At 38.7% G+C, this 25,529-nt stretch overlaps 2 protein-coding genes across 2 annotated transcripts; one reads left to right on the forward strand and one right to left on the reverse strand.

Annotated features, from left to right (window-relative positions):
* Positions 1–539: 539 nt before the first annotated feature.
* On the forward strand, positions 540–13,218 carry cd63 (CD63 molecule). The gene is given in 8 exon segments (NM_001200265.1): positions 540–616; positions 2,870–2,948; positions 9,051–9,239; positions 10,019–10,093; positions 10,293–10,388; positions 12,337–12,480; positions 12,642–12,725; positions 12,824–13,218. Coding segments are annotated over 7 exon segments (714 nt in total). The 5' UTR covers positions 540–616; positions 2,870–2,888; the 3' UTR covers positions 12,890–13,218.
* Positions 12,994–24,923, reverse strand: letmd1 (LETM1 domain containing 1). Its single transcript, XM_017487431.3, has 9 exons — positions 24,784–24,923; positions 23,770–23,924; positions 23,438–23,553; positions 22,637–22,719; positions 21,768–21,954; positions 21,579–21,680; positions 20,181–20,333; positions 19,665–19,761; positions 12,994–17,399 (listed from the first exon to the last, which is right to left on the reverse strand). Exons 1-9 carry the CDS (start codon positions 24,900–24,902, stop codon positions 17,326–17,328), a joined length of 1,086 nt encoding a protein of 361 aa, XP_017342920.1. The 5' UTR covers positions 24,903–24,923; the 3' UTR covers positions 12,994–17,325.
* Positions 24,924–25,529: the final 606 nt, after the last annotated feature.

Consider the following 25,529-nt stretch of genomic DNA (forward strand, 5'->3'; position numbering starts at 1 on the left):
TAGTCTTGTGAGCTTCAGCAAATCATCTTCAACCCTCATATGTCTCATACTCAAGAATATTTTATTAACGTTCAAAAATGAACTTTGGTTATATCAGTGGTTTTCAAAGTGGGGGCCGCAACAATTTGGTGTGAAAAATTAATTCTCACTCTCAGACACACACACACACAATCAGTTCCTAATGTAATGTAATGTAAAGATGTAAGATGTAATTAATAATAATAATAATAAAAAAGGGGGATATATTCAGAAGTCTGTATTTTTAGTGTTTTAAAGACATCTTGCGAAAGGGGGGCCTCGGTCAAATGTTAATGCTAACAAAGTTAACAATGTCGTATGTAACTTTAGAGACGGTCCCTTAATTTCCGTATTTCTGCGAATATCGAACGTCCAACGTCAAGTCGAACATTATCCGAGTTATAGTTTCTTCATTTCCTGAACGTCCCACCTTCATGAAGCGCATGCTGGTGACTAAGCAAACCGTAAATGACGCCACAAGCAGGATTTTGTAGGATGAGGGTGGAGTGAGCGACCATTGCCATTTTAAAGCAGTACAAGGACCTGGGAGGCTCATTCGATTTGTTGACTGCTTCTCAACTCGTTTCTAAAACTTAAGGTAAGTTGTAACATTCGAGTCTTTTGTCATGTGTGTGTATTAATACACGGACATTTTAATGGGGGAAACCGTTAGGTTCATTTCCTTTGGCTGGCCGCTTGCCATGAAGAAATAATATTTTTTTTGTTTGTTTGTTTTTGGTGTTAAATTGAGTTAGGAGATGATTGAATTCGTCGCAGCAGTAATTTGCTTGTGAATAGGAACGTTATGTTTGTGCTGTATCCGAGCAGTCATTAGTTACCTCTCTACGCCTTTTTAAAAAATAAATAAATAAATAAATAAATAAATAAGTTATTCTTATTACAGATACGTTCGCTAGCTTATGATAAATTGACATTAGTTCGTAGGACTGGGCGTGCGAGCTAAAGATTAAAATGTCACTCGTATTTTCACTAGAAGTTTGTCATAGTGAAATAAGGGGTTTTCACCGAAGGCTTTTTTTTTTTTTTTTTTTTTTTTTTTTTTTTTAGGATGGCGGAACTACTCCTTCCTTTTAACCCTTCATATCGTTATTAACATTCAAATGAAACGAGTATATGTGGATATGGGCCTCATTTATCATGGATATGTTCAGGACACGGACATTATTATCCCGTTTGTGAGTTCAGCGGTCACGTTAAAATGAAACACCCCCAGCTGTATGTGACGCATGCCGAGTGTAAGAGTTAAATACACGTATTCGTTGAAATTGTGTCGTTTTCATCAACTGCACTGGTATTTGTGGGAATAAAACACCAGGTTGTGAAGATAAACCAGCCTTAAGAGTCGTCGACTTGTATTCAGTGTCGGCTCGTGCTTTATAGTTTGTACAGTAGTGTTTATTAATTCACAAACGAGCTGAACAGATTCAGTTGAACCGAATCAGTGTTCACTAAAACTCTTCCGCATTTGTCAATCATTATTAGGTATAATCTTTGTTTGTTTGTTTTTTAAAGTAAAACATTTAAGACGAATTTAGGAGTTGTTTGGATGGTTCTGAAATTCACGGAAATTCGAATGGTTTCCAATTCCAATACAATTACAAACCGTCAGCTCACCATTAAAACCGTATAACATTATTGGTTCGTAATGGTATCCACTAGACACAACATGCCAACAATAGAAGGCAACAAATTACCATTACAGTTTCCATTAAAACCAATACAATTCCCGTTATAACTATTAAAACCAATACAAATACTTTGAGGGTTTCTATTGTTTTGGCGGGGGGGGGGGTTCAGCAGAGATGGTTCTAGTTGTGTAAGCTTACATCAATGTACAACTTGTGCTCTTAATAATCCATCCATTTTCTATACCGCTTGGAAATCTGACGTTCATTAGGTAAACTAAACATGCGCTCAGTTACATGATGGTCCTTTTCTCAAACACAAACAATCGCCATCAGGTACTTGGATACATCATGGGTGTGTTATGTGTTTTAAACATAGGTGTGTTAGGATCTGTATTATCTGTTTACACGTGATATGTAATCTTCCACTAATCTTAAATGCTCCACCTCCCCACTGAAGGCCTGTTTTAATGTATTTACTTCTAGTGCAGAGGTCTTCTCATTAGCCATACTGTACAAGTGTTTATTGGTTAAGGGGGTAATAGGATTATTCACGAGGACTAAGTAATGTTCATTATGCAGGACTGGGTGCAATGTAGTGGGATTTGCGTTCATTCATTTAGCAGGTGCTTTTGATCAAAAAGTGGCTTACAATTGAAGCAAAATCCAATCCAAACAGTTCAAGATCAAGGGTCTTGCTCAAATCTCCAACAGTGGCTCTCTGGAAATTTTGGGATTTGAGCTCACAGCCTTCTGGTTATGAGTACAGAACCTAAACTATTGAGCAGCCAGCCACTGCCCCATATTTAATAAGGTTGGTTAGGGGATTGGTAGGTACACAGTACTCCTCGGTGGTGGCTTGGTGGTTAAGACTTTGGGTTACTGATTGGAAGGTCAGGGGTTCAAGCCCTAGAACTACCAGGCTACCACTGTTGGGCCCTTGAGCAAGGCCCTTAACCCTCTCTGCTCCAGGGGTGCTGTATCATGGCTGACCCTGCGCTCTGACCCCAACTTCCTGACATGCTGGGGTATGCGAAGAAAAGAATTTTGCACGTGTGATCAATAAAGACTCATTATCATTATCACTTAGATCCACACTGGAAATGCAACTAAATCCAGACTTCACAGAACATCACAGTGCAGCTACACTGAAGACAGGTATGTAGTTTTCACATCTGATGTCTAATTGTCTTGTCCTTTTTCAGAATCCAAACTTAAAAGACTATGGAGGGTGCAATGAAGTGCGTGAAGTTCCTGTTTTTTTTCTTCAACTTTATCTTCTGGGTAAGTCTTCAGTCTTAAGATCAGTCCTAGTAACAACATTGTGAAATATTTGTAGATGTCTGTCTTGATAACCTCTTCACACAGTTTTTTTGGAATGCAATTTCTGGGGAAATGTTGACACTGTCAGTTCCGTTTAAGTTTGACACCACTCTTATGGTTATCCGGAGACATTAATGAACCTTTTATGATATCTTTAACCCAGATGGCTGAAATGGTACTCGGTTAGTAATCAGTAATTCCTATAAGAATACTCAAAAGACACTAAAACAAACATTTTTTACTGACCTTATTCTAGTTTGAATGAATGTGAATGAGGAACTGTGGAAATGAGCTAAGTCAACTGAGGATGTGTGGGGTTTTTTTTGTGCAAAATGTGAAGACATTTAGCAAGAGTTCACTTCTCTGTCTAATGTATGTTGAAACAGCTAACTAGAGTCTTGCAGTCAGACTTTATTTCACTATTTAGATGGCTAAATAGGAACAAACATGGAAAAACCACCTATTAATGCTCAATGCCTGTTAATGATTTGCGTAGTGTTACACTTAAGGCTATTACCGCTATTACTTGGCTCACCTATTTACATTTTGTTGTATTAAGTTGTACGGCTTGAGTTTGATTATATTGTGTTTAAGGTGTCTTTTCTCGACGCTAAATACAGCTCGACCAACTTCCAGCCGTAGAAGGAAGTACATCATAAATGTCAGGCTAAACAATGCATCACAACTTCCCAACAACAGTGTGTGATGCTATGGCTTCTCTGTTAAGTTTAAGAGTAACACAAATGCATGATTTGAAGCAAAAATAACAAGGTTTTGTTTATAAAGCACTGAACATTGGCACGATGGACAGCAGAAACCAAAGTCACGGTCTCTATGTCACAGAAACAATAAGGTCTAGTCATGTTTCAACGAAAAATACAAGAGCCAATCATAATTCATCTTTAACAGAAATCAACCAATTGGTTGTCCACAGTTTCTGATGCGCTGAGAGGCAGGAATCCATTCTGTTGTGTTAAATGTTCATGTTCATCGAACGTGTAATTATATATGCAATAATCCTACTTATGATTAAGTTCATATTTTATCTAAATTTGGTCATGTGTTAACGTAGCTAGCTTATCGGCTTGTTGATTAGCTAGGTAGTCCATAGTGTAGTCTGTCTTCATGAACATTTCAGTGTTAGATGTGTGAGTTAATTGAAATCTGATAAACAAACACAAACTGCATTCTATCGCAACGTTTAATATGCTTTCCATGTTATCCTAATAAATATATCCCAGTCGGTTTGCTTAATTTTAGCTTGTGAGTGGAACCAAAATGCAACTTTTGTGGTGTTAATGTTAACGCAGGTCGACTCGCTCATCATTGGCATGAGATCTAATTGAATCCGTAACCTCCTGCCCAATCACTGTCACAGTTCCTCCACTTTCCAAATCCCACTTTACCCCCTGACGCTAAGCAGTATGTCAAGTTAGTTTTCCATGAGGCTTCTCCAAAGCTTTCTGGGATGTATATAATAGAGGAATATGTGGTTTTGGATGTTGCTCTGGTTGCAAAGTCCGCCATTATGTTTCGGCCCCACAGATTTGTTTTCAGAAGAGTAATGCTAATCGGAAGAAAGTAGATTACTATAACAGTCATTTGTGTGGAACAAATTGACAAACACATAAAGAAACAACTGCACAAGCTTCCCCGCATGCATCAACCAAGGCATGAATTTCCCCTGGTCTTTGTGGTCTGATGATATCCTGCCTGTCTACTTCTCTGAAATGTATGCATCATAGTTTGAAAAGTGTTGCAAAAGATCATGTTTCAGAATAGTTATTTATTTATTTAATTATGACTCTGAAATCTTTTCAAGTCTTCACTTTGGATTGGTAGATAGTAGTATATTTTGTCTGAATTGGAAAAAAGAAGAAAAAAAAAAGATGATGTCATGAGGGAAAAACTACGGAACGCTTTTTACGACCCCCCCCCCCCGAGCACTTCTGATTGCGAGGGAGTGAGAGTGTGATGTAACCTCGTGACTAAGTTTCCTAAGGTGTTCTGGCCGCGTCATGTGAGCGTGTCATGTGAGGATCAACATTTTTCCGCTGTCAGTAATCAGCAGCGCTGTGTATGGAAAAATAAAAGGCCTGGAAAAGTGGAAAACCACAGCTATTCAGGAAGCAGTGCAAAGTAGAGGAGGCTCGATTCCAGCAGCTCTGCCTCCATCAACGCTCTGCTGTCATTAATTTAACCTTTAAATATTTACACTGGTGTTGCAGTGTGTGCCTGCATATGAGGATGTGAACACAGAGAATGCAGCTCAGTGGTAGTGGTCCTGTGTTTGAATTAAGGATAAATATGACGTGTCAGAATGGAAGGTGTATCTTTGGGGGTATAATAATACAAATTTGGAGCTGTTAACATGAAATGGGTAACACTAGATGGAATTTAAAAGTATTTTATCTGGTAAACCTAGCTTTTAGTCCACTTTGTAGGTATACTACAAAGTGTATACTTATAGAGGTAGTCCATCTGTCGCTATTTCTCAGCCGCAATATGAAGAAAGGCACTACGTATAGGTCCAGCTATATCATTTGGGTGTTGCATGAGCACAACAGTACCAAGATAGTGTGGGTTTTCTGTGGAGAATGTATAAGTACAACCATCAATTTAGCATGTTTGCAACGCATACAGCACTTTAAACCACAGCACAGATCCGTTCTCGAATCAATCTCACTGGTTTCTAAAACTTTCTCTAACAGCAGCTCTGACAAAAATGTGTAATTGTTGATATGGTGAGGGTTTTCTGTAAGGGGACTTGTTTAACATTTATGGAAGGAGTCTCCAGTGTCAGTGTAGGAAAGTTTTCAGTATATATATATATATATATATATATATATATATATATATATATATATATATATATATATATATATATATATATATATATATATATATAAAAAATATAGCTGTAATAGCTAATAGAGAACAGGAAGGAACTTGTTTCACGGACATTCTACAACATTAAGCGTAACTATAAATGGTACTTAAAAAGTATGATGTTTTTGTTTTTATTAATAAAAAAATTAAATTGTTGTGGTGTAAGACGTAATTTAAATAGCTTAAATTGAAATAAATATAAACTAGAAAATTGTAAATGTAAATATTTTTTTTTAAATGCTGTGCTAAATCTTTCAAATTTTAAACATTCATTTAAAACATATTTACATTTTTTTTTTAGGTTTTAAGTCATTTACTTTTGTAATAAAACTTAGTGTCTTCATACTTGTATATCATAGTGTATATCAAGTATCGTGACGCGATATTTTTCGCCATCATATCGCCCGCCCTCTACTTAATAACAGTTTTATCTGGAACTAAGTGTTTAGTTTATTTACAAACTCCAGATGTGTGTGTTTAGCATTTACAGCCTTCTCACTGTAGTGCCAAGGCGTGTCAGGCAGAGCTTCCTGATCACCTCCTGTGTATTTACCTACACTCTGACATGGCTACAATGCCCTTCTGAAACCCAACTCCTTTAGCAAATAGGCAAGTTTTACTTAAATAACAGTAGTGCAGTGCGTCTCCTGGAAGTCTCAGGCTTGAGGTAAAGCAGATCAGTGTAGCACGTGATGTGCTTTAGGAGCCGGCCAGGCCTGTACATAAAAATCATACATGTATACATTTCACATGTGATCATACGACTATCTGAGAAACACGTGAGAAACATGTGTAGGTGTACTGTATCGTGTTATCAATTCAAACACATTGTGTCATCATGTGAGTATATAGTCACGTGAAATAGGATGTGGGTGTAAATGAATCACTGGAAAACCCAGAATGGTTATATATAAACATTCCTCATTTGAATGTGAAAGTCATGTTTCGTGTGATTTTTCTGTAAGGGGTAGTCTTGCGTTTATGAGTACGTTGCTTTCGTTTCAGGTTTATTAAGTAAACTTTGATAAGGTTGTGAAAAAAACAGGAAGGTCTGATTTAATGCCTGTTTTAGATTTCTAAAAAGTCAGCGTAACGCTTGAGTACTAGTTATTAACAAATGTTACCTTGTGTAAAAGTGAAATCACACACACCTGAATGAAACCTGTAAAAGTTGACGTAGGGCTTTTGAAATTCTACACTCAAGTAGAAAAGTAGAAACTTTTATTTACATAAATTATGAAAATAAAAGCACAAGAAATATTAGCAGAAGAACAGGATTTTACTTACTGATGATCAGTCAGTACCTCTTTCACCGAGGAACTAATGAACATTGGAAAACATTAGCTAAGGCTGACTAACAGCAGCTTTATTCCCAACCTTTTACATGCTAGCTAGCATGACGACGCTGACCATACAAGTACAAACTTTTGCAGTAGAAACTGGCAGACAGATTACAGTGATAGGTATCGGGTCTCATTCTCAGTCACCTGTTTATAAGGAATTTGATTGAAATTCCTAACAAACGGGAACAAGGAAGTTGCGTAATGCTAAAATGTCAGTTTATGACTTTGCGAATACTATATATGATTACATAGAAATGGTCATGTTTGAAAATTTTATGAGTAGAAAGTAGAGATTTTTCTTATAGAATAGAAAATCTTTATCGCACAAGTACAATGAAACTGTGTTTGCAGCTTCCTTACTAGATGCTATATAAGATATAATAATAGGATATAAAATTGAGTATACACCGATTGGCCGTAACGTTAAAACTACCGAGAGATGAAGTGAATAATATTGTTTATATTGTTACAATGGCACCACTCAAGGGGTGGGATATGAGGCAGCAGGTGAAGTCAGTTCCCGAGGTTGATGTGATGGAAGCAGGAAAAATGCGTAAGGATCTGAGTGACTTTGACGAGGGCCAAATTGTGATGGCTGGACGACTGGGTCAGAGCATCTCCAGAACAGCAGGTCTTGTGGGGTGTTCTCGGTATGCAGTGGTTAGTACCTACCAAAAGTGGTTCGATGAAGGATGGCCGGTGAACCAGCGACAGGATCATGGGAGCCCAAGGCTCATTGATGTATATGGGGAGCAAAGGCTAGCCCACCTGGTTCGATCCCACAGAAGAGCTTCTGTAGCACAAAGTTCTGAAAAGATTCATGCTGGCTATGATAGAAAGGTGTCAGAACACACATCTGTATGGGGCTACGTAGCCGCAGACTGGTCAAAGTGCCCATGTTGACCCCTGTACACTACCGAAAGTGTCTACAATGGGCACGTGAGCATCAGAACTGGACCATGGAGCAATGGAAGAAGGTGGCCTGGTCTGATGAATTGTGTTTTCTTTTATACCGTGTGTGTGTGTGTGTTACTTGGGGAAGAGATGGTACCAGGATGCACTATGGGAAGAAGGCAAGCTGGCTCAGGCAGTTTGATGCTCTGGGCACAGTTCTGCTGGGAAACCTTTGGTCCTGGCATTCATGTGGATGTTACTTTGACACGTACCACCTACCTAAACATTGTTGCAGACCAAGTACATCCCTTCATGGCCACGGTATTCCCTAATGGCAGTTTCCTCTTTCAGCAGGATAATGTGAAACTGCAAAAAGTGTTGCAAATACCACAGCACACCTTCAGAGGTCTTGTGGAGACCATGCCTTGACTGGTCAGAGCTATATTTGGTGGCACAAGGGGGACCTACATAGTATTAGGCAGGAGATTATAATGTTATGACTGGCTGGTGTATATCCCATAAGTGCTACTGTAGCAATAAAGTAACATTACAGGCAGTTCAAACAGTGTTTGGCAGAGTTTCCCTGTATGTACTTCATGAGGATAAAATACAATTTATGGATAACCAGCACAGGTTTATTTAACACACGCAGTCCCTTCTGAAAGTATTGGAACGACAAGGCCAAGTCATATGAAGACATATGGGTTTGAAATCAAAAGAAAAACACGAGCCGATAGATCAGAATTGACATCTAGATGTTTTGTGTTTGCACCCACCCATTTTTCAAGCGATTGAAAATATTGGAACATGTGACTGACATGAGACTGTACCGTCTGTGGTAGCTATCTGCTTCTTGGAAGTGGAAATTCTCTTATGATAAAGCCGAAGCCTGGATTTTCTAATGCGTTGTTCGTTTTCTTTCGATTTCTCCGTGTAGTTGTGTGGCCTGGCTCTCATCATAGTGGGCGTTTTGGCGAGGACGGCAATCACCAGGATTCCTGCAATTCAGGAGGTGGCCAGCACCGCAGCCCCCATTGTGATCATCGTGGTAGGAGCTGTGATCTTCTTAATCGCCTTCTTCGGCTGTTGTGGAGCGTGGAAAGATAACTACTGCATGGTCACTACGGTAAGGCAGGGAGCGCCGATGAAATGTTCACACCGGATAATTCATTATAGAAACAAAAAGGAGAACGGAGGGGTAGTCTGCATGCTTTTTTTTTTTCGTGAATTTTTCCCATTTCTGAACAACCTGAACATTTTCATATGTATAAAAAGTTATTATATCTGCAATTGTGAACACCGTATAACCCCATTAAAATATAGATGTTTGATTTTATTTATTGATTGAAACCATGAATTTTAAAAACTACTGAAACTACTAATGAATTTTAGAGACGTTAATACAAACCAAATAAATAAGACGTCTGTTTGAATCGCCTTAAGAAGAATTCAGCTTTTTAATTAACTTTTTTATTTTGCATAAATCTTTGTCGTTTTTTTTTTTTTTTTTTGGGGGGGGCATTTTGAAATTTCTATTTTAATAATTCTTTTGATTTTGTCTGATTTTTCTTGGACGTATTTCATGGACATATTTCTTAGAATAGGATTTTATGAAATCACCCACAGTTTAAAAGCACTTGTATTTTTTTTCCAGTGCAAATTTACAGTGAACTTAAGAAGTCTTAAATCCCAAACTAACAGGTCCAACTGGATACTTTAGATTTTTTTGCTTCATTGAACACACGTTGCTAATCTGTAAACAGAGAAACTGGTAGAGTTAACTCCAACGTACTGTTCTATGTTTACATGATTTCTATGTACACATAACTACACAGCAGTAATTTTTTTTAATCTTCTCTCTCTCTCTCTCTCTCTGTGTGTTTCTGATTCCTCTTTTCTCCTCAGTTTGTCATCCTGCTCTCCATCATCATCATCGTCGAAATTGGAATAGCCATTGCTGCTTATGTCTTGAAAGGAAAGGTATGACTTACCAATACAGTCCTGGGATGTGTAGATGTTCATTTCAGTCAAATCAAGAGAAATTAATTGTGACATTAAATTTGTTGTTTATTCTAATGCATTTTGTTGTTTGTAGTCTTTCACTTAAAGGAAAAAAAAAATTACGAAAGCTTAGCACAAACTGGTGTTACATTTAGATGACTTTTGTCTTTTCATCCAGGTGGAGGATCTGACGGAGAAGGTAGTGCAGGAAATGATGAAAAATTACACAACAAATCCGACTGTTCAGAAGAACCTGGACGAATTACAGAAAGAGGTTTGTCTCCTGCATGGTCATTACTAACACACATCAGCTGTGAGCTTTGCTTGGCACCCAGAATTCATAAACTCTATTTATAACACAGTGCTGCCAAATGCTCGATTCCGATTGGTTAGAAGATATTGATGAATATTATATCATAGCAGATGTAGTAGCACGGCAAATCACAGGTTTATAATAATACACTCGTTCCAATACGTGGTCGTCTCTATAGTAACAACATAAACAGGTTAACAAGCGTATGTAATTATTTCTGTGAGGGGACATGTATTTAACACTTATGAAGGGAGTCTTCGGTGTCAGTGCTTTGTAACCGTCAGAGGTAAAGCCGTGACGTCATTTTCCACCGTGGGGAAAGTCTTCAGGAGCGAGGGCTTTGCATTTTCTGGTTCCTCAGTACCACTGCACATTTTTTGTGTTAATAAATCTGAGAGAGGGAAAAGAGAGGTTGGTGAGGGAAGGACTGTTTATAGCTGCTGTAAAGCGAGTTATAAAACCAACAAACTTGCTTGTGGACATTTAAATGTAACTGAAACATTGAATGTAAATATAGCTGCATGCAGTGACTGCCGGGGTCCAAGCACCAAAGGTGCAGCAATGTCAGTTGCATGACCTCATGATGTGTGGTAACCATGAGGAAAACCCATGGTAAATGCCACTGGTGAAATGAATGTTAAATTAGTGTCACTTCCAGTTATTACTATGTTGGCAGGTTAAAGGCATGAGGAACAGTACATTAGTATGCATCTGGAATATCAGCTCCATCACATGATGCATTGTGGAATGATTAAGGAAGACTTCCTGTTCGGTGTCACGTCTTAATTAATTGTGTCGCCATGGAACTGCTATCTACCATAATAAGTAATATAAACATTTTAGCATTTTTAATGTTGTCAGGTTGCATTCACAATCCTGATGTGTGAATGTGATGACTTCCTGTGAATTTTATTGTTGGTTTTGAAGAAAGCATGTACGAGACCTATTAAAACCTCATGACAGTGTGTCAGTATGGGCTGGTGGGTGTTGCGTTGCATTATGGAGCAAATCTGAAACTGAGATGTGAAATCTGTACCACATCCTATGACTAATTACACAGCCCCTCCTATTTGGACTGCATCATGGGCTATTTGGTCACATTGTTTGATACATTGTTTGATCAAATACCCCTTCGCAAAAACTTCCTGCTGGGAGGAATTAATGGATGCACACTACACTGCCCTCCACTGATATTGGCACCCTTGGTAAATATGAGCAAAAAAGGCTGTGAAAAATTCTTTATTGTTTAACCTTTTGATCTTTTTGTTAAAAAAAAAAAAAAAAAATTCACAAAAATACTCTGCTCTCATGGGTATCAACCAGTTGCAAACACAACACAGGTTTATCCAAAAAAATATATATATATCTTTGATAAATATAGGTGTACAACAATCATTGGCACCTGTTTAGTCAAGACTTTGTGCTACCTCCCTTTGTCAAGATAACAGCTCTGTGTTTTCTCCTATAATGCCTGATGAGGTTGGAGAACACATGGCAGAATACATGATCTGAGACCGTTCCTCCATACAGAATCTCGTGGCTTTGAACATGATGGCACACACTTTTGAGCTGTGTGCCAAATTTTCTGAGTTTTTGAGCAACTCAAAAAAGCCAAATGTTTAAACAAACAATAGGGTCCTTCGCACTTGGTGCTTGGACCACAACTCTAAACAGTTGTCATTTTATTAAATAACTCAATTGAAAAATTCTTTAAAAAAAATAAAACTTGGTGTTATAAGAGAAACAAAACAGTTATTGTAAAATAACCAACGTCACAGTGGTAACAGTAAATCTGCTTCGCTTTTGGCCCAGGTTGTTGATCATTTTCCGATAACCCCCCCCCCTTTTTTTAAAATTCCGTATTTAATATCGGTCATTCCATATCATCTTGTGTTGTGTCTGTGTGTAGCTGAAATGCTGTGGAGCAGCGAACTCTTCTGACTGGGCGTTCTTCAAGCCTGACAAGAACTCCGTTCCCGACTCCTGCTGCAAGAACATCTCAGTCAACTGTGGAGCCGGAGCCCTGAAAGACGCCAACAAAATCTACACAGAGGTAAGCGGACAAGCAGCACCGCCTTCCTGAGAGGCATTTCAGACACGACGTGTAAACAAAAAGTCTCAAAAGGACAACTCTTAATGCTGTATTTTTTTCAACCAACATTTTTGGTTATTTCACATGTAAACGTGTAATAATGAGGATACTGGCTTTTGTAGGGCTGTATGGCTGCTGCGGAAGATTTTATCCGGAAAAACATTCTCTGGGTTGGCGTAGCAGCTCTTGTCATTGCCTTCATAGAGGTAACACACAGTTTTCTTTTTCACTACCATCCAAACATCCAGAATGTTTCTGAAACATCTGGTTGACATCTCTCTTGTTCTCATTTGTGTTGCCTTAGATCTTGGGTGTTGTGTTTGGCTGCACACTGATGAGCGGGATCCGCAAAGGCTACGAGGTCATGTGATCCCATCGTTGAACTTCAGTAAAAATCACTTTGACACTCCAGTTGAACACTTCAGATTTGTAAATGCCTTCTTGCAGAGTCTAAAATTCTAGACAAAAAATGTGCCTATATGCAGGTAGAGAACACCTGAACCTTGCTTTTTAATCATAGATGCTGAATTACTGTCTATCATTTCCTTGTTATGTCTCATAAATTTGTACTTTAGTATTCTTTATGGACTTCTTTTAGGGAGAGATTGTACTTTTATACTCTCACATTTCATGTATTGTATTATCAAATTTTCAATGTTGGAATGGCATAAACAATAAACTTTTACAGTTTCCCCCCAACATCATCAGTGTCCAGACATTTTCACACATTTGTTTTGACACAGATGATTATCACTGTGTATCGCTACCCTGTATAATTTAATCATCGTAAGTCATTACAAATCGGTATTTTTCACACGTTACATTATTAGCCTACAGTATATTCCAAAAATTTCACCAGTCTTTGAATCAGAACAAAAGTATTTCTTGTCCCAATAATTAAATGTTAAAGCATGAAAATAATTAAATATATAGTTGTGGCCCAGTAATTGACTAGGTAGCTGAATGACACTGGAAACTCGTGCTGTGCGGTGATTGGGCAAACAAATAACGCCTTACTCTTGTAAATTCACACCTCCCCCATTGGTTTCTCTATAATAATAAACAACAAAGTGGAGTTGCTGTTCTCACCCCAAAGTTGATTATTTTCCAATAACAGCATGTCCTGAAATGTTTTTTTTCCTTCTCATACCACAGCAATTTGCCAACAATTACATTTGTTTTTATTAAGTAAAGAACGTCTCCTACTTTTTATCTGTTCGTAGTTACGTTTAAAGCGACGGAACATCCGTGAAACAAGTTAATTCCTGAAGACTTTCCTGTAGTGTAAAACTTTAAATTACCTCCGATTTCACAAAGCGCCGACACTTGAGACTCCTCCCGAAAATGTCAAATGTCTCCATACTGTAACGATCAATTATTATGTTTTCTTTGTTAAATAACTAGGATTAAATGGTACACCAAACATAGAAGTCCCTATGAATGATTTGTTATTATACCGAGTGTCCCAAAAAAGTCTCCATACAGAGTCTACATACAGGGAGTATGTTTGCCAGAACCACGTCGGTTGTGCCTGCGTCAGTGGAACCACGTCGGGCCACAAGACTTCCAGACTTTTTGAATTTGTTAATAAGTTTGGCGACAGTGTCTTGTGTGACGTGCTCGTCGTGTTTCCTCTTAAAGTCCATCGCAACCTTGCAACAGCTTCCCGATCCAGCCATGAGAATGATTTCAATACGTTCTTCTTTTGGCAAAGGCGTTCTTAAAGGCTATCTGAAAAAAGGGGGAAAAAAATTTATGTATGTATTTGGAAGACATTTTGCTAAAAAGTGTTAATTTCCTCTCTGTATGGAGACTTGGGACACCCTGTAGAAACAATAACGAGCACGTTTAATGTAAACCTATGATTTAACTTGACTAATTAGAATAAATTAAAAATTTTACAGTGCTGTGGTATAAAAAAAAAAAAGTAATATTAGTCAGTTATAGAAAGTCTGGCTGAATCCCAATTGATCAATTATGTTGAATTTATTGGAACTCCCCCCCCCAAACAAAACAGAAAAAGCATAATAAATATAGACCGCTAATATTAGCGCTACGTTGCTCGTCTTACTGTGTCTCCCCGCTCAGACGCACCCTTTCAACCTTATGAAGGCTTATAACCTGATGAGCTTGAGGAAGGAAGGAAGTGAACAAAGCACAATTTATCACTTTGTCACCTTACTTAAACGGTTTACTGCACATTACACGTTGAATAAAACAAACAAACAAAATAAACACACAATGGATTTTATAGATGACCTTTAAAAAAGTAGTTCTGTTCTTTACATAGCAGAGGTCATTGGAAACATGTCTTTATAACATCAAGGCACATTTACAAAGGCTTATCAGTGACTGCAGTCCAGACTGAGGGAAGCAAAAACCACAATAAAGCAACTTAGAGCTGTTTTGTTACTTTACTTTGAATCAATCCAATATGTGGGGCAAATCATTTTAATTGTGTATGTACATAAGTGCTTTATGATTCTTCTGCAGGGGCGACTTCATTTACAGGACTTGGTGTCCTTGTATGCGTTTCATCACAGCGTTAAAATCAATGTCCTTCTCACAATACTTTCTACAGCAGAGGTATTCAAACTGTGTGAATTCAATGCATGAGGGTGAGATGAAAAATACCAAAATAAATAACCACTTATATGACTATCTATGAGACCTGCCAACCTTTATGGGTTTGTGTGTGTGTGTGTGTGTGTGTGTGTGTGTGTAGGGTGGAGAAAGTTCTCATTAAAAACTGGGGCATGGGCCTCATCGGGGCAAAAGTTTGAACACTATTCTGTTCCTGTGTCAAATAACTCCGATAATCTCTGATGATATTGTCAGGGTTGCCATGTCTGATATTTTCATACATAATCACACTACATTTGACATTTTGCTGATGTGGGTTTAATATTTATTTCACTGGAAGTGGGTTGTTCTGTTTAATTATATAAAACATTTTAAGTAATTCTGAGGTGAATATAATGATGATGAGTCTTTATTTATCACATATACATATGCACAGTGAAATTCTTTTCTTCGCATACCCCAGCATGTCAGGAAGTTGGGGTCCGAGCGCAGGGTCATCCATGATACAGTGCTCATGGAGCAGAGGGGGTTAAGCACCTTGCTCAAGGGCCCAACAGTGGCAGCTTGGCAGTGCTGCGGCTTGAAACCCGACCTTCCGATCAGTAACCCAGGGCCTTACCCACCAAGCACCAAGCCACCACTTCCCCTACGTACTTGACTTAATTAGATTTTTACTGTAGAATCACTACACTACACTACTTTAGAATCACTTCTAAAGGAGAACAAAAAAAATCTCTCTTTTGCTTAAATTTGATGTTGCAATACAGCAAAAAAGAGAAATACTTTCTAGAGGCACTAACAAATATAATAAGATGTAAACAAACTCCACATATTCACCATCTTTTAACTGGCAGTGTATAGGGTATGTGCTTATGATTAAAATGTACCAAGTAGTGTATCGGCTCGTAAATCAGTCCCTCCAGAATTTTGCGATCGCAGAAATGAACGCTTGCAATTTTTCAAAACGACCACAGATTTTATGCAGATGTGGGCCGAGACGCTTCATGTGACGTCCTCATGACGCGCATTCAGCCAAAGCCCTCTTCGATTCTCATGCGTCAAACACGAGTACAGCTAAAAGGTCACCAAACATCACTGTGAAGGACCGTGCAAAACTATTTCCTGCAACTTCGCCAATTCAACTAGGCTTCTGCTAAAAAAAAAATTATTAGTTTAAAAAAAAAGGCACAAAAAACCCTGCAAATTGTGTAAAAAGCATCTCAAAATCAAGCACGTTTGGCCGCAACAATCACAAAAACCCTCGGCGAAATCATGCACAGACTGGTAAATGGATATGAAGTACAAATAATAGACTACATATTTATAAATACATCATGTTGCTCATGTCCTATAGTGGTCTTGTATTATTACACTGATATTTCGGTAAACCAATTTGAATACTGCTTCATTACAAATGTATAATATGATCTTGTTTCACATTAATTACAGTTAGAAATTAAGTTGGACATATTTTTGGGTTGCAATTTGACTGCTATTTTTTTTTCGAGGACCTGGCAACCCTGAATACTGTTCTGATGAATTCAATCAGCTTTCAAAGTACAGATGAACTGTATGCATAGCAGCAAACTTAAACAGCACAGGAAAGGAAAAAGGAAAAAAAATAAAATAAAAAACAAAATGCAGCAAAGCACAAGCCAAAATTAAAAACCACACCAATCTGTGGTTGAACCACATTTGGAAGAAATCCACAACACTCCATGTAAACAGAATGAGTTGTTAACCCTTTTTCATACATCTGTTCTTAGATGCATGTTCATAATCATCTCATGATGGAATTAGAACGTGCTGCATGCAACGTTTTGTGTTTCTGAGGTTCAAAGTTGTGTGTAAATGTGGAATGGATCCAATTGTTCCATTTACGCAGATCTGACACGATAAAGGCTAAAAGACGAAATCGACTTCCGCTATGCAATGTACTGTTTTTAGTACTTTCATCACGATTCCCACCCATCTTTCTAATCACTTTGCTCAAGGAAACAAACGTTCAAAAATAACTCGAAGATTACCATCCTTTCCTCTCATATTCACTCAACACTGTAATTGAGGCCTACACTGTATGATCCTGATACTGGCCTGGAACGTCTCTGATAACTGAAGTTGTTCACTCCCTCTTGAAGTTGTTCACTCCCTCATGTCTGAGGTTTTTGTTTACTTCACTTCTGATCCTTGACGGTCAGCGTAGTTGAAAAACGCAATGTCTCATCAGCTGCGTGCTGGTTTTGGGTAGTTCACCGTCAGCAGCATCATACCATGCAAATACAATGAGGTCTCTGATTCTGCACAGAGGAAATTAAAGCAGGAAAGAAGAAAGGTGGTGAGAAGGCACGCATAACTGTCAGGGTAACCATCATGCAGTTTAACTAGGGCCTGTTGGGGGTGGACACAGTTTGTTACAAAGGAAACTGAAGCAATCTGACATTGCAAAGAGTGCGAGTTTTTTTTTTTTATCATCAGGGGTCTCCCACTTCCTGTGACAAAATCAATCATACTAGTGCAACTTCAAGAACGACAAATTTAAAAATATCCTTAAATAATAAAGTGCAGATTTTAAAGGTAAGTCCTCTCACGTGGCTGATTCTGACCGGGCACAAAGGTCACAATCTAAAACAGATTGTCTTTACGACTATTTTATGTGTGTGTGTGTGTGTGTGTGTGTGTGTGTGTGTGTGTGTGTGTGTGTTGGGGGGTGGGGAAGATTTGCAAAGTCTTATAAAAATGAGACAATTTTTTTTTTTTAAATGAGGCTTTAAAAATACCTCGTCTCTCAATATGGTGTGATATCCAGAAACTTTTCCGCTGCAGAATCTGATGTTAGTAATCAAATCTTGAGTGTTATGATATTCTGTATTTTTACAGGTTTGGCTGAAATCATGACGATGGAAAATAAGACTAATACTGAAATCCATCTCGTCTCTACACAGTTCATTTCCTGGTTAATTACATGTTCTGTATTTTGAATGGCAGGTGGATAATCTGGAATTTCCCATTTGTTCGTGTGTATTCACAGAGCCTGGCATTTCTGCATACAGGAAAAGAAAACGTGTAATAGAGATGCCATTTTACAGAGGTGCTAATATTGCTAGCACAAAAATCCTGACAGGTACAAAGAAGAATAACCGAATTTTACCACAAAAACACTAAAATACACCGATCAGCCAGAACATTAAAACCACCTGCCTAATATTGTGTCGGTCCCCCTTGTGCCACCAAAACAGCTCTGACCCGTCGAGACATGGACTCCACAAGACCTCTGAAGGTGGGCTGTATCTGGAACCAAAACATTAACAGCAGATCCTTTAAGTGCAGCACGTCCAGCACGTCCTGGAGATGCTCGATCGGATTGAGATCTGGGGAATTTGGAGGCCGAGTCAACACCTTGAACTCCAGAGCATCACACTACCTCTGCCAGGTTGCCTTCTTCCCATAGTGCATCCTGGTGCCATCTTTTACACATGATGTAAAAGAAAAACTGACCCAACAGACCAGGCCACTTTCTTCCACTGTTCCACGGTCCAGTTCGGTCACTCGTGACCATTGTAGGAGCTTTCGCAGCAAACCGAGATGCACTGTGTGATCTGACACTTTTCTATCAGAGCCAGCATTCACTTTTTCAGCAATTCGTACTACAGTAGCTCTTCTCTGGGATCAGACAAGACGGGCTAGCATTCTCTCCCCACACGCATCGATGAGCCTTAGGAGCCCATGACCCTGTCGCTGGTTCACCCGTTGTCCTTCCTCGGACCACGTCCGGAAGGTACTAACCACTGCATGCCGGGAACACCCCACAAGATCTGCCGTTTTGGAGATGCTTTGACCCAGACGTCCAGCCATCACAATTTAACCCTTGTCAATGTCACTTCGAATCCTTATGCTTGACCATTTTTCCTGCTTCAAACACATCGACTTTGAGAACTGACTGTTCACGTCCTACCGAATATAATATCAAACTCCTTGACAGGTGCCACTGTAATGAAATAATCAATGTTATTCACGTCACCTGTCAGTGGTTTTAATCTTATGGCTGATCGGTGTATACCGGTCCAAAAAACATCTCCATGCTACCAGCGTTAATGATAAAACATATTAGTTGAACTCATATTTAACTGCGATCGGCAGAAATGTTTGTATTTATAAACCTCCAGCTGAGTGCTGGTAAAAGCTTACTTTATACAACTGTTACAACATGAACATACTGGCTCTATCGTCTGGTCCATGCCCATATTATACTACACATAGTAATCAAACTATAATAAATATATCATTGAATTGAATGGTTTATCCACACAGCAATGCGAAATACTCCTACATGGTGGTTGGTGCAAAGCGAAAGTAAACAGAAGCAAATGCACCTCTTTCTTTCCTGTTCAGTGGACTGGCTTTTCGCCAATTTTACTTCATGGCCATAACAACCAGACAAAATTTGTTAAAAACGCTACGGCTAAACCGGAGATGTTGTCACCTCTGCATTTCAAATATGTCATTATTCTCTAACAAATTATTTCATGGTGTAAAACATTTGTCAGTGGTGTCGTGTTTCTCACCTTTAAGGTGCACTGAGAACTGCAGCCACTGAGACAGCCAGTCTCGGCACTGTGCAGGACTCAGCTGCTCCACGTTCAGCCCTCTCACATAACACGCCTGCAAACAGAGATCATGTGATCCAAGCACTGCGACTCACTCACATGTCTAACACTGGAACAAGTCGTCCATTAGGTAAGGAATAAAACACTTGGGGGTGTGCTGTTATTGTAAAATAACCACTGATGGTGAGGTGTGTTGTGGCCCGATGCAAAGCGGAGTTACTCTTAGCACCCAGAAGTAGATTATTTTCCAAGAACAGCACGTCTTGGCGTGTTTTGTTCCTCTCACAACATGCCAGTTTGTCAATAATTACAATTCTTTATCGATTAAAGAATGACGTGATACTGTTTTAACCATTTAGAGTTACATTGCATTTGTAGAACGTCCGTGAAACAAGTTCGTTTGTGTACATAAATACCGGCTCCATCATAAGCATAACAGTTAATGAGTGATATGTAATAAAATCTCTATCCTACCTCTTTGAGCTCCATGTCATTGAGCTCGTGGAGACCCAGGATGATGATGGCACGATCCAAGTGCATGAGCTCTAGGGCGTGGCTATTCAAGCGCCGGCCAATCCAGAACGGTGGGAGGCGGGGCGTTAAGAAGAGCAATGTGCAAAGGTGTCTCTGAAAGTTATTATTAGCAAACACATATTAACTCTACTGAGGAGGATAAAACTTGGGTGTGTCTCTATCAGCTCCCTAGGTGGTGAATCAGTATATTGTGTGCACGGGTTGGGACACTGTTAAGGACCCTGGCTCACTACACATTGTTACACTGATCACTCAATTTCCTGTGACATGGCTACTTGTTCGCATTGTAAAACGTCACCACTGGCGTTTCTCAACAACAGATATCTTTCTGACATTGTACATCATATAAATTTGTTAGCTTAATCGTACGGGTTTCTGTCATGGTACTTCAAGCAGGATCGTAGGCTAGTAGCTAGTGGATTTTTAAAAAATTAAACATTAAACACATAAAAGTTGTTAACCTCAAACAAACCGTATATAGAACAAGTTAAAAATCGTCATCGTAACTAAATCGTTTGAGAGCCACAACAATGCTTACAAGCCACTTACGTTTGTAGACAAGATTGGCTGAGAGTTCGTCCGCCATTTTGTTTTCGAGCTGAGAGGCTTCTGAAAATATGACGTTATTTCCAGTAAGGGAACATAGTGAGCATCGACGCACCCTATTTTTTTGCAGTGCATTGTGGGATTTTTTTAAAGGTATTTTGTGATTGAGACAGCCCTTGAAATGGCCGACTCTCTGATCAATCCCTTGACTACCTAGGGAGCTGATTGAGACACACCCCTTAATAGCAGTTACATCATCATTGCTATGGTTACACGTGCAAGTCACATGAGAGAGATTTAAAAAGATATATATAGTTTATGATGCTCCAGTCAGAGATTTCTCTATACATGTTTATAAAAAAAACACCTAATGTGAATGGTCTGAGTCTTAGATTTGTACTGTAACTACAAGGCTAATATAACTAATAAGTAAAATTCTTGTCATGATTCTTGATAATCCTCTTCTACACTGATGAACTTGATTTGATACTAAAACTGAAATGTAAACATTATATATCATTGGAATGATATACGCAATACAGTCATTGGCTGGACGACAGAAGAAGAGATCTCTGAGATTTGTTACCTTTAAGGTCTAAATAATAATGCAAGGAGCTTTTTTTTTCTTCTTGGAAATGAAATTAAGCAAGAGTACAAGTATTCAGTTTCAATAAGACTCACGTACTGTAAAGCATAAATATCCTAAAATAATACTTCAGTATAGTAGCCAATTATAAACGATTTGAGCATTTTCCACTGTTCCTGACTGTTGCTTTGATTTAAAGGACTAACCATCTGATCTGCACCCATCCTTCTGATACCCAGTGGAGGGCCTGAGAATAAACTTCTCACTGCGTGGAGATCAGACACAACGGGGTGAGCACCACCCTGGATCTGGAAACAGGGGCAAATATTAATAATTAGTATTTTTTCAATCCACCTCAGACGTTTTAATGTATTATACCGTGCGGAGGGACTCACTTTACTGCACAGCTCCATAAGTCGGCTCTTCACTTGTTCGTGTGTGATGCGCGATGCTGTCGTCTTCAACCCAGCGAGCAGTGGCCTGTGATGCAGCGCCCTCTGTGCGTGATACACTCCCTGAAACTCCACCAGCTGCTGGGGCGTCCAGAAATGGCGAATGAGAAGCTGGCGTGGATAAAGGTACCTGGTAGTAGGATGTGACGAAGAGAGGAGTAGAATGAGTGCGGGTGGAGGGTTAGGTATTACACAGTAATAAAGATCAGTACACTCTGAAAGGTATTAGAAGGACAGATTTGCTGTGGAGTAAGAGGAAGAAAACACTCAGGGGCGTGCTGTTATTGGATAATAACATCTTCGGGGTGGCGTGATACATCATTGGTTATTTTCCTATAACAGCATGCCCCTGAGTGTTTTCTTCCTTTCTTGTCACTAGGGTGGTTGGTTTCACGGTTAGGCATCGTGTTTGATCGGAAATAGGATTCATATAGGATTGCAAAAGCGTTTTATTTTTAACAGACATTAAAAATAAACTCTCAAATAGATTTGCATTTTAAATGTTGGCATCCACTGTATGCTTTTGCTCATGAAAATGCTACTGTAAATATATATGTTTCGCAAGTGAGTTCGAATTATGCGCACACACATGGGAAACGCCAACGCAAATACACGTTTGAATTAGCATTTGAATTTGAATAAAGTCTGGAATATGTGCTGTACAAAGAGAGATTTGTACAAAGAGAAAAAACGTTCCTTTAATGTAATGTAATGTAATGTAATGCTGTGAAAGTTTCAAACCAAACCACCCTTACTTATCACGCTTCTTTAAGTGTATATTGGGGGACAGATTACATTCAGTCAATACTCACATTAAAACAAACACTAGGTAGTTGGCAAAAGGAGGAATGGAGATGATCACCAGAGGAATAGCTTTGATCATGTCTCTGTGGAACTGTCAGAACAAACATGTAGTGTAGAGTATATATATATATATATATATATTAACACAAAGCATTGCATTTAATACACCATCAAATACAGGTTTAAAATACGGCCTAAAACGCAATCACAATGGATTAATAACGAATTCATCTGAAGCCGTAAAATCCCAAGAGATTTTTTTAATTGACTGAACATACTCAAGGTCACAAAGACTCTATTTAAGCTGCACTTTAGAGTTGAACAGCAGACATCTGGTTCATCCAGATAATCCTGAATAATCCGCTTCCCATGAACTTTCAAGAGCTAATCAGAAAAATTTTATTTAGATTTAACTTTAACTGCACTTATATGCTGCAATCCCATGAAAAATCTTGAGGTAACAGCACTATGTCGCCCTCTAACCTTCATCCACTGTACTGCATGTCATACTTTCAAACACTGGATTGTTAGAATGAAATGAACTTCACTATGAAATGTCCTTTTTGATAGCACTGTAATCATACAGTTGATCCTGACAATACTATTAGCTGGAAATACAGGCTGCTGACAGACTGCAAACATTAGAAGGCCCCAAGACTATTAAACATAACCGAAATTTTATTAGCACAATTTGACTACACAACCCTTCTGGTTATAATCCAAAAATTTGTACTACATTTATTTGGTTATATATGCTTATGATATTATGATCAAACACGAAAGAACACACTCTAACTTATTCATCTCACCTGTCTGAGCTTCTCCATTTCACGGTAAGGCAACTTCTGTGGATCGATGTTGTTTCTGATCATCCGAATTCTGATCCTATGCACTTCTCGGGCATCCTTGAAGAAGAGTCGAAATCCTACAATGACATGCAGAGAAACTCTGAACAGATGGGACCAAATGAGTATTCTACCAAACATTGCACAACGCTGCTTTTTAAGAACAGCATAAGAGTTTGCACGTATTTGACTCATAAATTCACATTCAAAATGTCTGTCTGTTTTTGTTGTTGCTGTTTTTTTTCTGCAGTTGAAAACTTAACAATACGAAATAATGGAACAGACTCGAACCTCACCTCGTATAAATGTGGAATAGAGGACGTAGAATCTAGGGAAGCGTCTCTGAAGAAATCTCTGGTACTTTTCATTTGCCCATTTCAACCGTGACGTGATGCTTTGGCCGAGGCCGTACCTCGCTTTAGAAGGCGAATACTGCCTCACTAAACATAAGCTATAGGGATGAAGATGAGGCAGTCGATTAACACACCAGTTTATGATGTCATACCCACAGCTCCAGGATCCCTGATTCGATCCTGAGCTTTGTGTGGGATTTTTATTTATGTTCTCCTAGTGTCTCACATGGGTTTCCTTTGGGTCCTGTGATCTTCTCCCATCTCTTGAAAACATAGTGGGGGAGTGGTGACTCTAAAATTATCTCTAGGTGTGCGTGTGCGTGTGTGTGTGTGTGAATCTGCATGCATGGTGCCCTGCAATGGATCTGGGTGTATTCCCATCTCACGCCCAGTGTTCCCGATAGGGATAGGGATAGGGCTCTGGATCCAGCGCTACCATGACTAGAATAAAAAAGTTACTGAAGTTGAATGAATGATGTTATGACCATTACATGATGATACATACACGATGTTGTGAGGATTACAGAACACGTTATGGTTCTTCTTGGACTACACATCACTCACAATGAATTTATTAGAAGGGTTTTATTTACATCTGCAGACTAAAACCTTACTGCAGCCCTAATATAACTCCCAGGTAATATCCTAAAGCCCACAGAGACCATAAATAATTGGATGATAATAAGTTTTGCATAGGCATAATAGTCAAAGTTACTTACTATTTCATTCCTTTCTGCCCCCTGTCCTTCCTTCAAACAATACTCGTTGCATTATAATATAAACTGTTAGTAGAAAGTGAAAGAAACTACAAAAAAAAGTTGGATTTAGATGTTCAGTGACCTTTATAGTCAGCTGTGCCTGACAGTGCTCTCTGGAAATACAGTTAGTAACATGCACTATGGCTTGAACATCCTCGACAGCATGTGCATGATTACTGATCAGTTAAAATGGTGTTACCTAAGTTGCGTGGCGGCTGATTTAGGCCTGCAGAATCCCGCAGTGACCCCCAGGTACCGTGTTCCGCACAGAAAAGTCATAGAGGCACCGCACCACATCCGCATATAGGACGGCGCCATTTTGCGAGAAAACCGCTGTCAACTCGGAGGGGGCGTGGTACAGAAAGTGGGCGGGGCCAGAGTGTATACACATGATGCATGAGCGATTTATTTTTTAAATCGAATTTCAAGCCTAAAATTAATGAATACTTTCTTTATGTGGATGAAATTATTTTAGGAACGTATATGGGTATAAACCACCTAAGGGGTATTGTGAAATAATATTTTAACATATAATATATACAAATATCTCTAATAACTAATTAAGAAAAAGTAACCCCCCCCCCCCCCCCCCCCAGAGGAAGTGTATAATAATTAAGAGTTCATAATTTTCTGATTAAATTGCATGAATACCCTGCTGAAAAACAACAACAACAGAAACCATCACAAAAATTCTAATGGTTCCATGACAAATAACATTACGAACCATCAGCTGTTAACCATTAAAACCATTACCATTACTGGTCTTTAATGGTATCCACTACACATATTATGCCACCAAGAGAAGGCAAAATATTACCAGTAGAGACCCAAAAGGGACCATTATAATTCCCATTAAAACCCCAAACAATTCCCATTATAACAATTTAAAACATTACAAATTCTATTGTTTTAAATATTATTTTGCTTTTAAAAATAATAATAATA

The sequence above is a fragment of the Ictalurus punctatus genome, chromosome 15 (genome assembly GCF_001660625.3).
Source record: "Ictalurus punctatus breed USDA103 chromosome 15, Coco_2.0, whole genome shotgun sequence".
In the NCBI taxonomy this organism is placed as follows: Eukaryota; Metazoa; Chordata; class Actinopteri; order Siluriformes; family Ictaluridae; genus Ictalurus; species Ictalurus punctatus.

What these genes read in the sequence shown, in the direction of transcription:
- letmd1 (XM_017487431.3), bottom strand. Translation starts at nt 24,902, where the DNA reads ATGGCGCCGTCCTATATGCGGATGTGGTGCGGTGCCTCTATGACTTTT. An exon ending in AAATGGAGAAGCTCAGACAG is followed by an intron (nt 22,720 to 23,437) that starts GTGAGATGAATA and finishes TTGTTCTGACAG; the next exon opens with TTCCACAGAGACATGATCAA. An exon ending in ATGACATGGAGCTCAAAGAG is followed by an intron (nt 19,762 to 20,180) that starts GTAGGATAGAGA and finishes CTCTGTTTGCAG; the next exon opens with GCGTGTTATGTGAGAGGGCT.